The sequence below is a fragment of the Podarcis melisellensis genome, assembly GCF_964234715.1.
Source record: "Podarcis melisellensis genome assembly, chromosome: 16".
NCBI classification, from domain to species: domain Eukaryota; kingdom Metazoa; phylum Chordata; class Lepidosauria; order Squamata; family Lacertidae; genus Podarcis; species Podarcis melisellensis.
The window spans coordinates 19,612,004-19,628,634 of NC_138533.1; the positions used below are offsets into that span (position 1 = coordinate 19,612,004).

Genomic DNA, 16,631 nt, shown 5'->3' on the forward strand with positions numbered 1-16,631 from the left:
TTGTTTTCAGTGTTCCTAAATGCTTAGCTGTAGAGTGTACAGAACAACTCCTCCTCTGTATTCTTCCTGTGTACCTTCTTAAGCATGACCCCAGGAGCCAATCCTCAGTAGCTGACTCATCTCCTTTCACACTGATTGGCTCTGATCAGCACCCAAGGTGCATGCATTCAGCTGGAGGCTGAGATAGTTGACCTTAGGAGGTCTCTTTCCATACCTGTGAATCTGTCTAAATAAGCCACAGTGCTGTAATACCTTTTCTAGGGACAACCAAAATGTCATGAGCAAGCTTTTCAAAACTCATCAGGCAAGATGTTGAACAGGGAGGGGAAAGCGGGGGTAGAGTAAGAAATGATGACTTAATTCCCAGCCTGCAGTTCTTAAGACGGAATGCAGGAGGCAACCTGCAATGCAGACCTAATTGGATTAATCTCGCTGCGTGCGAGACAGATATTCAGCGAGACTTCAAGACAGCTAGGATAAAAAAGAAAAGCAAAAACAATTGTCACTCGTACGCATTTCTGATTCCACCAGACAAAAGAAAAGGCAATAGCGATCGTCATTCGTACGCATTCCCGATTCCTGAGCAGAAAAACCACAAAACAATAATATCAGCATCCATACACCTTCCAGATTCCACCCAGACACAAACAAAATCCTGTGCCGCCTAGTGGCGAAATTAAATAATGACATTATCCGCAGGAAGCCAAAGTGGGTGGAATTGCCAGGTCCATTGCAGGAACGTACCATCAGATTCCACAAGCTAACTCAGCGGCAGCAGGATTATCACCACCATAAGAACATCAGAGGAGCTGACTGGATCAGGCCAGTGGCCCATCTGGTCCAGCATCCTCTTCTCACAGTGGCCAACCTCTGGGAAACTTGCAAACAGGACCTGAACACAAGAACATTCTCCACTCCTGTGGTTTCCACCAACTGGAAACATTGCTGTCTCCAACCGTGGAGGCAGAGCCTAGAGTAGCCATGGATAGCCTTGTCCTCCATGAATTTATCCAGCCTTCTTTAAAGCCTGGGGTGGGCAGAATTCTGACAGCCACCTACAGGAAGGAGCTGTAGCCCAGTGGTTAGAGCATTTGCTTTGCATACTGAAGGTTCAAGGTTCCATCCCCAATGGCCTCTCCAGTTAGGGCTGGGAGAGTTTCCCCACCTAAAATCCCAGAGAGTCACTGCCAGTCAGTGTAGGCACTAGACTAGACTAGACTAGGGAGCTTCCTGTGTTCCAAACTGACACACCAAGTTTTTCACTGCTGGGTCCTTGTTTTGCTTCCTGCTCCAGCCCCTTTTACAGTGTTGCAGTTCTTTCTGAAAGCTGTCAGCAGGTTTTTATGGGTGTGGGTGATCTCCTGGCTGCTTCCTCTTTCATATGTAAATAGAGGCATCACCATCAAAGCAGTCAGATGGCTGTCTTTCTCCCTTTCAGGCTTCGTTTTTTGCATACTGGCAACCAACGCCAGGAAAGGTGTTCATGATATTGTTCTAACGGGTTATTCAGTTACGTCTTCCATATGCCATCTAGCCAATGACCAGACCTGCCCCAGGTGGACAGGGCAGCCCAGGGGCCAGCAACCTTTTTCAGCCGTGGACTGGTTCACCGTCCCTCAGACTATGTGGGGGGCTGGACTATATTTTGAAGAAGAAGAAAAAGAATGAATTCCTATGCCCCACAAAGAACCCAGAGGTGCATTTGAAATAAAAACACACATTCTACCCATGTCAAAACACCAGGCAGGCCCCACAAATAACCCAGAGATGCATTTTAAATAAAAGGACACATTCTACTCATGTAAAAACATGCTGATTCCCGGACCGTCTGCGGGCCAGATTAAGAAGGCGATTGGGCTGAATCCAGCCCCTGGGCCTTAAAAGTCCTTTGTTGTTGTTGTTTTTTAGTCGTTTAGTCGTGTCCGACTCTTCGTGACCCCCTGGACCAGAGCACACCAGGCACTTCTGTCTTCTACTGCCTCCCGCAGTTTGATCAAACTCATGCTGGTAGCTTCGAGAACACTATCCAACCATCTTGTCCTCTGTCGTCCCCTTCTCCTTGTGCCCTCCATCTTTCCCAACATCAGGATCTTTTCCAGGGAGTCTTCTCTTCTCATGAGGTGACCAAGTATTGGAGCCTCAGCTTCAGGATCTGTCCTTCCAGCGAGCACTCAGGGCTGATTTCCTTAAGAATGGATAGGTTTGATCTTCTTGCAGTCCATGGGACTCTCAAGAGTCTCCTCCAGCACCATAATTCAAAAGCATCAATTCTTCGGCAATCAGCCTTCTTTATGGTCCTGCTTGCCCCAGACCACTGGAAACAAGAAGAATAGCAGCTCAGTTGGCACAGCACCTTTTGTTTACATGCTGGAATGGTCCCTGTTTCCATCCCTGGCACCTCCAGGTGAGGGTGGGAGAGACCCTTGTTTGAAACCCTGGAGAGCTGCTGACTGCAGAGGTGACTAGTAGCCATTGATAGCCTTATTCCCCATGGTTTTGTCTAATCCCTCTTCTATAGCCACACAAGGAAGTTACTGCCTCCTGAGGGAGCGAGTTCCATAGCAATGCAACTATGCAATGCAGGAATAACTTTCTTTTGTCTCTCCTGAATCTTCCAACACTCCTTTTTGCTGCATGGTCCTGGGTTCTGTGAGGGGGCTGGAGAACTTCCCTCTATTCACTTTCTCCATCCTGCCTAGGGGAAAAGTGAGCAATCCAAGAATCACCTTTAGAAACTGGGCAACGCTTTCCTGAAACAATGTTAATGGGAGATAGAATCTTTCAAAGTAATGTGGGATTTTGTTCTGCTTTTGCAAAGCATCTATTTTGTGCCAGCTCTTTTACCTTGATGATGTGCTTTTCTTTCTTCTTTCTAAAATAATGTAATAAATTCATACTTAGCCAAACTTGTCATTAATTTAATTCTTGGCATCAGCATCCAGCAGCTGCCAAATCAGATGGTTTTGGGGTTTTTAAACGCACTTAAGGCTACGTTCCTGTAACTTGACCTGACAAAGCCAGGGTTAGCTCCCTGTTTCTGAATGGCACAATTCAACCACAGTTATGAAAACTCTTTATTGGAACTCAGGTGTTTGCGTGTCGCTGTTGTTTTTCAATAATGAGATTCTTGTATTATGGCAGAAGGAGAGGAGAAAGAAAATCCCCATCTGCTTTCTCCAACCTGCACATAATTTTATGACTGTGGACATTGTGCCCTTATACAGCATCAAAAATTGACCTCTAGTTTTTGTGCCTTATGTACATTCTTAATCCCATTGTTGTCCCTTTGATGCATTCACTTTTTTGGGGGGGGGTGTCGCAGCTGGAAGTCACATGGTTTTGACCCAGCTTACCACACACTGAGAGAATTAGGCTTGCAGGCAATGTCTTTTTTTGTATGCAGGCCCCCACATACTAGAATAGTTAAACTATGGAACTTGTTTCCATTGGAGGCAGTGATGGCCACCAACCTGAACTGTCTATCAAAAACTTCACTCTCGTGGTTTATCACCACAACAGCTACTCACTTTGGGTTTTAGTAAAGCAAACAGTCTAATTTGTCAGGGCCTAAGTGATATCGAGCGTCAGAACAACTTGGCCGCAATAAGGAAATTTTGCCCATGGTATGACTGTTTTCCATCTTCCCATTTTGACTCTCTGGCACCCTATCTGCATAACCTAGCAATTCTAAAATATAGACGTGATTTACTCTTGCAAGATTGAATGTATTGCCCTCGGCTGTACTTGAGGGACGATTCCAACAGATTCCACACGAAAAATGCTTCTGTCCCTGTGGAGATGGCAGTACCGAATCGGTGGCGCATGCCCTTATGGCTTGCACGTCTTATAAAGACTTGAGGAATGAGATTATCACCCCTCTTTTATTGTCCATTCTAGGTCACCCAACCACTGCCACAGTATCCTTTCTCTTGGCAGATCAAAATGAGCAGGTGACAGCAAAGGCTGCAAGGTTTTTAGCTGGGGGGATCAGAATAAGATCCACTATTTGACTATTGATTCAAAACCCTATATTTTATTTTATATAATTGACTTTTTATTTCTATTCTTTGTATATCATATTGTTGTTTTATTGCTATGGTCGATGGCTGACGCAAATAAAGATTCATTCATTCATTCACCCTCGAACAGGACCCGAGCACAAGAGCCCTCTCCCCTCCTGTGGTTTTCAGCAACTGATATTCAAAAGCATTTCTGGCAGTGAAGGCAGAGCCAAACCATCATGGATAATAGCCATTGATAGCCTCAGTGGCGTAGCGTGGGGGGTGCAGGGGGGCTCAGCTGCACCGGGCGCAACATCTGGGGGTTAGGGTTAGGGGGCGCAAATCCACGGGTTAGGGGGTGCAAATTACTTGCCTTGCCCCGGGTGCTGACAACCCATGCTACGCCACTGGATAGCCTTGCCCTCTGTGAATTTGTCCAGTCCTCTTTTAAAGTCATCTAGTTGGCTTCGTGTGAGTTTAACTATGCATTGCATTAAGAAAGTTCTCTCTTTTATCTGCCCTGAATCTTCCAATATTCAGCTTCAGGTTCCAGCACTGTGGGAGAGAGTCTCAATGACGTCCCTTCTCATTCTTGAGGTCCTGAGGATAGAACCTAATACAGTTGTACCTTGGAGGTCAAACGGAATCCGTCCATTCAACTTCCAAAACCAAAGTGCAGCTTCTGATTGGCTGCAGGTGGTTCCGGAAGCCATGGAAGCCCCATTGGACATTCGGCTTCCAAAAATAGTTTGTAAACCGGAACACTCACTTCCGGGTTTGTGGCGTTCGGGAGCCAAAATGTTCAAGAACCAAGCTGTTTGAAAAGCAAGGTACAACTGTAAAGGATTCTTGTTGCTGAACTAGTCGTGCATGTGTCTTTGTAAGACAAAAATGGTCTTAACTGACCACTTAAGTGTCCTAATCAACATCCCAAAAGAATGAGTCAGGTTGCAAGAGCTGCCACTAAGTGATGGGTCCCTCCAGGTTAGTGGTGGGGCCTTTCCTCCACCCTCCCTCACCCGGCCTGCTAGGTAGCAGAACAAAAACCACTGGGGTACAGCTGAGCTGAGCTGCAAACAAGCTGGAAGCTGGAGTCACAGAGACCTGCTTGCTCTGTGCTGGATCCAAAACTGTGCTGAACAAAAAAGCAAGATCTGTTGGGGTTATTAATGCCGTGAGCCTCTCCGTCTTATGCTCAGGTTGTACTTATGCGTAAATGAAACCATATGTCCTAAAGGCAACATAGTCCCTGCTGACCTTTATTCCAAGGAAAATGAACCTGGAACCCCTGGAGGTTCTTGCTGCTTGGTGTGTGATGATATGGATTTGGGAGCAGGGAGAAAACTCATCTCTGGAAGTGGGACATTAGTACTGTTCCAATGATTGGCAGAAGATGTACAAAGCTGGGAAGCTGGATCATTCTGTGCCCTGGATGGCAGCGAGAGCTCTTCCTTGGGGCTCTGCCCTGGGAGATTTTATTTTTATTTTTTTTATTTTGCTTGGCTGGAAAAGCTTGCGAGGCTCTGATCTCCCTCCTGACATCTCCGCGGAAGGAGGGAGCGAGGGGGAATTTATTGGCAAGCTGACATGTGATGGTTTCTAATGGGGTTGCGTGTCTGGCAAAACAACCTAATGACCGCGGTGTTGACAAGCAGGCTTCTTGATTTGCGGCTGCCTCCCCTCCTGGTCTCCCGCCCCCTTGCGGGCTTTCTTTTTAAGATGGAGCCGCTGGTGGCTGATACCTGCCAGCCCATTAACGGCAGCCCCTGTCAAGGCTGGAAGGCAGGAAGGGGAGACCAAGGAGGCAGGGGAGCTGTTTCTGGAGGGGGAATCTTGTGACAAATTGGTATACCTCCCTTGTGATAGGTAACGGTGGAGAGAGATGCAGGAGTGAGTTTGCAAGGGAAATTTAGCTCAGAGGAGAAAAGTAGGCCTAAGCAAGAAAACAAAGAGAACTTTGGGAACTGGCTTACCTTGAGTCAGTCTGGTCCCCCTGCTGTCCCCCTCTATCCTTTCCCGGTTGCCTTCGCTTGGGCTCCCTCCCTCCCAATTGTCTGATTAGTTAGTTAATGTCTAGGAACTGCTGTGTTAAGTGCTAAATATTCTTGCTGTCTAACTAGTGCTGATATCAGGGTTTCCCACCTCGCCGGTCAACTGAGAGTCCTTGGAGTTCCTGCACTCTTTTAGAGAGACACAGCTCTTCTAAGTTGCTCCCCATTTCCCTAAGTGGGGAGACATCCCAGAGGTGCCTCCTTTGCTTATCCATGCCCTCCAAGTGTCCCGATTTTCCAGGGACAGTCCCGGAATTGCAGAAGCCGTCTCAGTTCTGTTTTGATCCCAGAATGATCCCAGAGTGATATGATACTGTTTTAAATGTATACCTGCCAAGTGCCCTGGAAAAGCGGGACATCCCGTTTTTTCTCGTGAGATCTCAGCGGCCATTTTGGGTGCCGCTCTCACACTGTGCTCTCACCCTGGAAATAGCACTTTTTGGGAGCTGTGATCTTGCCCTCCCAAAAGTGCTTTGAGGGGGGCACAAGCACAGTGCAGGTCACGTGACTCGCCTGGAGAGCATTCCGGAAGATGTACGTCTTGCTTTTTGCATCAGAAAGAGTTGGAAGGTATTTAAATGTGCAGTGCAGACAGAGCCTGACAGAAATATTCTTTGTGATTCCAAGTAGTTCGGGTTTAGTCTGCATTTCCACTGTGGCTCCAATCCTGTTTCCATTTAAAGGAAAGCAACTTTATTACCGGGCTTTCTCCTTGCTTTTTAACCCACATTGTCAAGCCTGTTCCAAGAGGATGGCTGATGGATAGTACACATGCTGTACACAGGGAAACAGCTGAGCAGGGGCTATCAGTGACTGCTTCTTCTCCCCCAGCATCTAATACCTGAGTCAGCTGCCTCACTCTGCCTAACAGCAGGGCCTGCTTACACCAAGGCCATTCATTCCCCACCCCTCAGTTCAAAACATGAGTGAAGATTGAACCCATTTCACAGACAGGAAGACTGAGGCTGAGAGTTCTCTTCCTCTTCGGTCACCTGAGAGTGCAGGGATGGATGCGGGAACTGAACGCCTTCCGCACAGAGATGCAGATTTGTGTTTTCCCCATCCTTTCTCTCTTTCACCCAGAGCTGTGAAAAGAGCTTTTGAGCCTCTTCTCTCTCCTAAATGTCATGACAAATCCAATTCTGCAAATCTGCACCATTTGACAACTTCAATGGCTTTGCCCGTCCGCCCACTTTCGAGGCTTCTCCCTCCACCCCCCCCCCCAAAATAAAATCCCTTTTTTATTATTTATAATGAGCTGGCAGAATCAATGAAATCGGTGACAGCTGCAAAGATGTTACACTTCATTGTTTCTGTTGTCATTCACTTTGGCGGGATCTTTAGAAGAGAAGGATCAGAGGAGAGGATTGACTCCCAGGAAGCGTCAAAAGGCGGGGGTGGGGGAGAATTGTAAATCCACCTGCTGCTAAGCTCACCACACACAGCACAGAGCCCCCACCCCACCCTGAAGCTTGGAACTACATCTTCTACCAGCCCCAGCAGGGGAGAACCTTGGGGTCTTAAATTTCAGCCTGTTTCCCTGTAGCTTCACTTTTCGCAGTGAGGGAACCGCCAGAAGGCTTTTGGAGCTGGACCTCAGTGTTCGGGCAGAAAGATGGGGGTGGAGACGCTCCTTCAGGTATACTGAGCCAAGGGCTTTAGGACTTTAAAAGCCAGCACCAACACTTTGAATTTTGCTCGGAAACATACAGGGAGACAATGTAGATCCTTTAGGACCGGTGTTCTATGGTCCTGGCGGCCAAGTCCCCAGCTGAGCTGCTACATTCTGCATTGGTTGTAGTTTTTGAGTGACCTTCAAAGGAAGCCCCAGACAGAGAGCCTTGCAGTAGTCTAAGCAAGAGATAACCACATCTGAAGCTTGCAAATATTTAACAGAGCCAGTGCTTTGTTCTATCCAGTGTGATACCTTTATTTTTTTAAACACACACACACACACACACACACACAGCTTTATTGCAGTCCATTGACCCCAAAATACACAGTACAGTCAAACCTCATGTACACATAATATATACCAACAGTTATTATGGTGTAAGATTGACCTTGCTAGCCTGTCTTTAGCTTGTACATACCGATTTCTGATTTTTACAGCCTCCAAGAGGAATTTTGCTACAGCCAGTGTAAGAGCATCAACCTTATCCTCAAGGACAGTGGTGCCCCAACTTGGCCCTCTGGCTGGTTTTGGGACTACAACTCCCATCATCCCTAGCTAGCAGGACCAGTGGTCAGGGGTGATGGGAACTGTAGTCCCAAAACAGCTGGAGGGCCACGTTTGGCCATCACTGCTCAAGGAGAACCTTGACATGGAGAGATTCATCAATTTCAGGTTGTTCTGTTAATATTTGGTTGATTTGATGCCATCTGACCTGTTAATACAGACTGCAGTGTAATAAAATGTGTTTCGTACATTCAACATCCTGAGAACATGGGCACAGCCCATCTTGGTATGGGACACCAGCCAATCTTCCCTTATTGTTCTTTCCTTTCCCTCCTCCCTTTCCTGCTTTGTAGGTAAGGAAGATGTAAAGCGGACCTCCAACCCAAGTTCCCACAAGTGTGTTCAGCAAGCCCCATATTTTCAGCTGGGCAATGCCTGGCTCTGTTCACATGTTCCACAGAGGTCTGCTTGCTTCATTGTATTCCAAGGCTGGGGGACCTGGTGCTACATCAGAACTGACATCCAGCAACTGATGTCTTGCAGAGGCATTCTGGTCATTCGAGGTCTGGAGAATCGGGAACCTTCAGGTGAATAGAGGAACCGCCTTCCTTTCCCTTCTCCCTCCAGAGGCTGCAAGCCAGCCAGGACAGGGCCTGTGTGCACCGCCAGCACCCCATTCAGAGAAGACCCGAGGACTACAATGGAAGAGAATGTGTTCAGTGTACAGCAGATTCAACCCAATGTCATTTCCGTGAAACTCTTCAAGCGCAAGGTTGGGGGTCTCGGGTTCCTGGTGAAGGAGCGTGTCAGCAAGCCACCGGTGATCATCTCTGACCTGATCCGAGGAGGGGCGGCTGAGCAAAGTGGCCTTATCCAGACCGGGGACATCATCCTCGCCGTGAATGGACGCCCCCTGGTGGACATGAACTATGACACCGCTCTGGAGGTCCTGAGGAGCATCGCCTCCGAAACCCATGTCGTCCTCATCTTGAGAGGCCCAGAGGGCTTCACCACTCACCTGGAGACGACCTTCACCGGGGACGGGACGCCCAAGACCGTCCGAGTCACCAGGCCCCTGTGCGCCACCTCCCCGTCCGTGGTTGACCTCCCGGCCAGCCTCGGGATCCACACCAAAGATCAGCGGCAAGGAGGTGACCATACAATGGGGGGCTCTGTCAGCTCTCGGTGCACCCGGGAGAATGGGCAGGGGGATGAGTCCCTGGTGCACGTCAACGGGGTGATCGCTGGGTCCGTCCCCAGGGACTCTCTGAAAGGGAGCGGGGACGTTTCTGACCGTTGCCTCAACGGCAGCGTCGAGAACAGCGAACTGTTGAAAGAGATCGAGCCGGTCTTGGACCTCCTGAAGAGCAACAGCAAGGAGCTCAACGGAGATGCGCAGCCCAGGATGGTCACAAGAGACGCAGAGGTCCAGGTGGATGGGTAGGTCCCTTGGCTTTGCACGTTTGGTGATGTGATATGCAGAGAGCCATTGTGGTGTAATGGTTAGAGTGGTGGGCTAGGGCCTGGGAGACCAGGATTCGAATCCCCACTCAGCCATGAAGCTCACTGGGTGACCTTGGAGATCTCTCAGCCTAACAACCTACCTCACAGGGTTGTTGTGGTGATGAAATTGGGAGGTGGAGAACCATGTACACCACACCTTGAGCTCCTTGGAAGAAATGATGGTATATAAATATAATAAATAAATGTGTCTGTAGGACTTGGTTCCTCAGAAAGAAGCATTGAGAGCAGAAATGATAAGGGCTATCAACTGTTTTATTCATTTTTTAAATTCTTATTTATAATTATTTATTAATTTGTCTATATATCTGTCAGGGAACTGACATCTAAAGCGCCGGAGGCGCAAAGGCTCACTGAGGGTGAGAGAGCAGTAGCAGCGGAAGAGGGAACCAGTAGAGGGCGAGCAAGAACTCCAAGGGAAAGTGAGTCGGAGGGATGGCTCAGAGACGCTTCAAGCGAAACCAGTGGGGAGGTCTCAGGACCTCCTATAGGGACACCCACACCTCGACGGAAACTGTCACGCCGAGAGGCCAGACGACGTGTTTCCGTTAAGGAGCTTTTATGTTGGAAACGTTTCCGAAAGCAGCCACTTTCGGATTCTACTAGTGATTGACGCAGCCATGCTGGAGGGGCTCCGTCACAGGCAGAGGTTTGAAAGCCTGATCAAACTCTGAGGGACTTGCATTTTACGCACAAGCAGCTCATCGTCCCATCACAGCAATCCGAAAGTCTCCGAAAGCCAGCTTGTGCAGGGAGAAGCATCATGAGCAATCCAGCCGGAACCGGGGGAGCAGGAGCAGCTGGAGGAGGTCCAAGCCTGGAAGAAAGGTACAGGGAGTTGGAGATCCAGTTGGCGCTGCAAACGGCGAGGCTTGAGGAGAGGAGGGCTCAGGATGCAGAAAAGGGAAAGGAGAAAACCACCCCGCTCGCCAGAAAGGTGCCAGGATTGGTGCAGAAATTCGGGGGGGATCCCAGGAACTATCATGCCTTTAGAACAGAGATGCAATACGCTCTAAACTTGCAGTTTGATGACTTCCCCGATGAGGAATCGCGAGTGGCGTATGTGATTGGCCATCTCGAATCCGGGGCGAAAGATTGGGTTAGACCCCTGATGGCAGCGAATAATGAGATCTTAAAGGACACGAGGAAGTTTTTTCGTGCCATGGACCTGATGTTTTCCAGCGATATTGAGCAGGGGGTGGTGCGAAGGCAGTTAATGGCTTGCCAGCAAGGAAGCAGATCTGTTCGTGAGTACTGGACTGAATTTACCATGTTGATTCACAAATTGGGGTGGGACCTATCGGCGGAGCCCATCCAAATGCTTTTCGAAGAGGGGCTTTCTTCAACCGTCAAAGATGAGCTTTCCCGGGGCCCCAGGGCGGAGTCTATGGACCAGTTAACCAAATCTGCGCTGGCCATAGGAGCGCGCCAGGAGGCGAGGGCTATGGAAAAGCGGGAAGGGAAAGGAGACCGTTGGAGGGAGTTCCGCATTCCAGACATTCCAGAGCCACCTTTCCCGCCGGCAGAGCCGATGGAAGTTGGAACAGCGCGGGCGCGCGCAGTTTCAAATCCCAGTGAAGGGCGGAAAAAGGAGGGAAAGAGCGCCAAGAGATGTTATCTCTGCCAACAGCCAGGGCACTTTGCCAGAGTTTGCCCACAAAGAAAGGAATGGCAAGGGATGGCAGGAGCTGTTGGGGGAAAGGAAGAGGAAGGCAAGGAGCAAGTAAAAGCCAACGCCTGGCTGCCACCGTTGGGGCACAGCAGCCAGGCCAAAGAGCAATGAAAGTGCCCATGCCAGAACCCCCCAGACCCGCCTTAGTGATAGAGGTGTTACTAGAACTGCCAAACGGACACCCACTAAAGGTCAAGGCGCTTTTGGATTCAGGCAGCTCCTGTAATTTCATGAGTAAGGAGTTTGCAGCTGAGCACCAGATACAGACTATCCCTTTAAGTAACCCCTTGCAGGTGACTACGATTGACGGCAGAGAGCTGTTGGGGGGAGAAGTTAGCCAACAGACTGTCCCGATGATAATGAGAGTGGCAAGGCACACCGAACAGATAGCGTTTAATGTGGCCATCCTGGGAGGAGCGCCCATCATTTTGGGGATGAGCTGGCTGGCGCTACACGATCCGCTAGTGGGCTGGCATCAGAGGGTGGTCTCCTTTGGGTCAGCGCATTGCCTAGAACACTGCAAGGAGGGGAAGGTTTCGGGAGGAGACAGAGTCACCCTAGCGGGGATGGAAGTGATGGACAAAGGGAAGGTGCCCCCGCAATACGCAGATCTGAGCAACGTATTCAGCGAAAGGGAAGCAGACAAACTGCCACCGCATAGACCCTTTGACTGTCAAATCAACCTACTCCCAGGGGCCCAACTCCCAGTAGGCAAGCTGTACGCCATGTCAGACAGGGAGATGCAGGAGCTGAGGGAGTTCATTGACAAAAACTTGAAGCGAGGTTTCATCAGAGAGTCCCGAGCGGTGGGGGGCAGCCCAGTGTTTTTTGTGGACAAAAAGAACACAGACAAACCGAGACTGGTGTGTGACTTCAGGGCCCTCAATGCAGTGTCGGAGCCCCTGGCTTTCCCTATGCCCCGAATTGATGACATTTTGACCAGAGTAAGGAAGGGAAAGATTTTTACTAAACTGGACCTGCGGGGGGCGTACAATCTGATACGCATAAGGAAGGGAGATGAATGGAAGACCACCATGTTTACCCCGTTGGGAGCCTTTGAATACCTCGTTATGCCCTTCGGTCTACAAGGGGGCTCCGCGTGTTTTCAAGCTTTTATAAACCACGTTCTGGGACCTTTGCTCTACAAGAATTGTGTGGCCCTTTTAGACGACGTGTTGGTGTATTCGGAAAATGAGGAACAGCATGTGAGGGACGTTCGAGAAGTGTTGGGCAGGCTGCAAGCCAACCAGCTGTGGGTGAAACTGGAGAAATGCCAGTTTCATACCAAGGAGGTGGAATTCCTGGGGTACCGCTTGTCAGACAAGGGATTGGCCATGGATCCAGGCAAGGTCCAAGCGGTACTGGAATGGAAGACACCGAAGACCAAGAAGGACGTGCAAAGATTCTTGGGATTTGGGAACTTTTATCGGAAGTTCATCAAGAACTTTGCCCACTTGACGGCGCCCATCACCGACTGTCTCAGCAGCAAGAAGAAATTTGTTTGGACGGCAGAGGCGGATCGAGCCTTTGAAGAACTGAAAAGGGCTTTCGCCTCGGAAGAACAACTTCTGCATGTGGATTTACGAAAACCCATGAGAGTGGAAACAGATGCATCCGACCGGGCGGTAGGGGCGGTCCTTCTTCAACCGGGGAGGAGTGCGTCGGAGTGGAGACCGTGTGCCTTCTTCTCGCGGAAGCTGAATAAGTCCGAGAGGAATTACACGGTGTATGACAGGGAACTACTTGCCATTCACGAAGCATTCCGGAGGTGGAGACATTTATTAATTGGGGCACAACACAAGGTGCAAGTGTGCACCGACCACAAAAATTTAGAGTATTGGAGAACAGCTCGAGTGCTCAACCAACGACAAGTGAGATGGGCACAGGAATTCTCCAAATTTAACTTTGAGATTTGTTATGTGCCAGGCCCAGAAAACGTCAGGGCGGACGCGCTCTCACGCAAACCAGAATATTGGGAAGGGGAGGGGGTGATCGAAGAGAGACATGTCATCCCGGAGGACCGCTGGGTGTGTGGGGCGGCGATGGTGGGGCAACGAGAACTGGTGGAGGAAACGGAAAATGATGAATATGCCCAGGATAAGCTCAGAGGTCTCAGGGGGGAGGGCGAGAGCCCCGGAGGTTTTGAGGAAAGAAATGGGGCATTGTATTACAAAGGGGCACTGTATATACCCGAAGGTGAATTGAGGGGGAGAGTACTCAAGCAGTTGCATGATAGCCCCACGGCGGGACATTTTGGGCAACACAAGACCATGTGGTTGGTTACCAGGGAATTTTGGTGGCCTAAGGTGAGGGAAGATGTAAGGGAGTATGTAAGAGGGTGTGACCAATGTCAGCGAGCCAAAGGGGAAAGAAGGGCGCCGGCAGGGTTATTAGAACCTTTACCCACACCAGAACGGCCTTGGGAAGCGATATCAATAGATTTTATGACGGATCTGCCAAGGTCCAAGGGGAAAACAGCCATCATGGTAGTAGTAGACCTGTTAACTAAGATGTGCCACTTTGTAGCATGCTCACATGCAGTCACAGCAGAAGAAACGGCGAAGTTGTTTGTGGAACATATCTTTAGGTTGCACGGGGCTCCCTCGAGGGTGATCTCAGATCGAGGCAAACAATTTACTTCCAGGTTCTGGAGGAAGCTCATGAGCTTGTTACACGTGGAAGTCAATTTTTCAACTGCCCGGCACCCTGAAACCAACGGGCAGGCGGAAAGGGCAAATGGCATTCTTCAACAATATCTTAGGTGTTATGTCAATGACAGAGAGAACGATTGGGTCGAAAAGTTGGCGTTGGCAGAATTTGCCTACAATAATGCGGAGAATGTGTCCACAGGGATGAGTCCCTTTTTGGCTAATTACGGGTGTCACCCCAGGGCATTTCCAGGGGAAGGAGGGGAGAGATGGAGCGTCCCAGCGGCTGAACATTTTGTAGAAGAGATGGAAGCCATCCATCAGCAGCTCCAGCTCAACTTAGAAAGGGCTAAGGCACAATATAAGAAGCAGGCAGACAAGAACAGAAGGGAAGGTGAAACCATAAGGGTGGGGGATCAAGTGTGGTTGTCAACCCAAGGGTTGCCGTTCAAAGGGGGTTGTAAGAAACTGAGGCCCAGAAGATTGGGACCCTTTGAGGTGATTCAGCAGGTCAACCCGGTAGCTTTCAAACTCCGATTACCCAATCACATGAAATTGCACCCAGTGTTCCACAGGTCGTTACTGTCACCATACAGGGGAGGAGGTGAAGGGGAGCACGTCAGGGGACCAGCCTTGGAAGAGAGGGAACGCCGCAACCATGTAGCGGAAATCCTCGATTCCAGGTGGAAGGGAAATCAGGTGGAGTATTTAGTGGCGTGGGAAGGGGAACCGGAGTCAGAAAACACCTGGGTAAGTGCGCAGGAAGTCAATGACGAGGTTTTAACAGAAACGTTCCATCAAAGGTTCCCGAGGAAACCTCAGCCGATAGCAAGGTTTAGGAGGGAGTATTTCGGCACCACCGATGAGGAAGAGGAAATGGAAGGGTTCGCGGAGTCGGAGTTGGAAGAGGGAGTGGACTCTGATGACGAAGAGTACCTAGAGAGTAGGAACAGCAACAAGTGGAAGGAAGTGTTCGCGACGTCGGAAGATGAGGGAGGTTCTTTCAAGGGTTTTACCTCCTCACCGCCAGTAGGAGAGGAGACGGGAGGGGGTGAAGGGGGCCCTGGAGGGGAGGTGGATGTCAGGGAACTGACATCTAAAGCGCCGGAGGCGCAAAGGCTCACTGAGGGTGAGAGAGCAGTAGCAGCGGAAGAGGGAACCAGTAGAGGGCGAGCAAGAACTCCAAGGGAAAGTGAGTCGGAGGGATGGCTCAGAGACGCTTCAAGCGAAACCAGTGGGGAGGTCTCAGGACCTCCTATAGGGACACCCACACCTCGACGGAAACTGTCACGCCGAGAGGCCAGACGACGTGTTTCCGTTAAGGAGCTTTTATGTTGGAAACGTTTCCGAAAGCAGCCACTTTCGGATTCTACTAGTGATTGACGCAGCCATGCTGGAGGGGCTCCGTCACAGGCAGAGGTTTGAAAGCCTGATCAAACTCTGAGGGACTTGCATTTTACGCACAAGCAGCTCATCGTCCCATCACAATATCTATATCATCTATATCTATACCTATATCTATATCATCTATATCATCTATATCTATATCACCTATATCTGGCCTTTCTTCCAAGGAGGTCAAGTTTATTTTTCCCTCTCTCCATTTTATCGTCACAACCCTGTGAGGTAGGCCACTTTTAAGCTAAGTTACAGTAAGTTGCCAAATTTGCTTCATGGCAGAGTTGGGATTTGAACGCTGGTCTCCCTGAGTTGATTTTTTAATATATATATGTATTAGAAAAGCTGTTTTGTAACTTATGGATTTAAGCTGAGTTTTATCGGAATTAATCATTTCCCTTCTTATTTGAGATTCTTATATCCTGCCCTACATCCGGTTTGGAGCTCAGGGCAAATAGCTAAATGACGAGACAAAACAGTGCATTTTAAAGAAAAATTGTCACTGCCGATATCAATGCATTTTTACTAAATGGCTTTCAAGTTTTTAAATCTGAAATGTGGGGTGCTAATATGGCCAATAAATAAAGCAGAGGTGCTTCAGGGGGCCCTTCCAGACCGGGGGGGCTTTTTGCTGGTGTAATGTGCAACATGCCATTGACCCAATAGTAGTGCGCTGGATTTATACTGGACTGTCCACACATCATTCTGCCTCATTGGTACATTACTCAGGTTATATCTCATGAATGCAAGGCAGAGTATACTGGAGAGAATGCAACCAGACTGGTATAACATTCAACACCTGGTGGTTCTGCTGTGCCAGGGACTGGACTGAGGAGGAATGGTGGGGAGCGCTGCCCCCTCCTCCTGAACCTTCCTGAGAAGAGGAAGGCAGTCTTGATTTGAAGCGGGGGGGTTGAGGAATGTCACAGGTGAACAGAAGAGTTGAGAGGTGATGGGAGAAGAGAAGGGGGAGACAGAGACAGATCAGCCAGCTGACACGTGATCACTGGAAAGCATTCCCCATCCCCCTTCTCCCAGAACCCAGCGTGCATTGAAAGTGCAAGAGCAAAAGACTCATAGGCAATTAACCCCTGACGGCCACCGTAAAGGGAATTGGCGTTGCTAGGGAGGGCAGCCCAGTTGGAGCAACGCCATTATTCG

At 49.4% G+C, this 16,631-nt stretch overlaps 1 protein-coding gene across 4 annotated transcripts in view; it reads left to right on the top strand.

The window, feature by feature from the left end:
• NOS1 (nitric oxide synthase 1) overlaps window positions 1–16,631 on the top strand; it is a gene marked incomplete at its 3' end in the record, with an annotated part of 178,885 nt that overhangs the window by 90,817 nt on the left and 71,437 nt on the right. For all 4 annotated transcript variants that reach the window (XM_081892213.1, XM_081892212.1, XM_081892215.1 and 1 more), the window contains exon 2: window positions 8,585–9,671. In XM_081892213.1, the coding sequence (XP_081748339.1) occupies window positions 8,932–9,671 (740 nt within the window). In that variant the 5' untranslated portion in view covers window positions 8,585–8,931. The remainder of the gene's footprint in view (window positions 1–8,584; window positions 9,672–16,631) is intronic.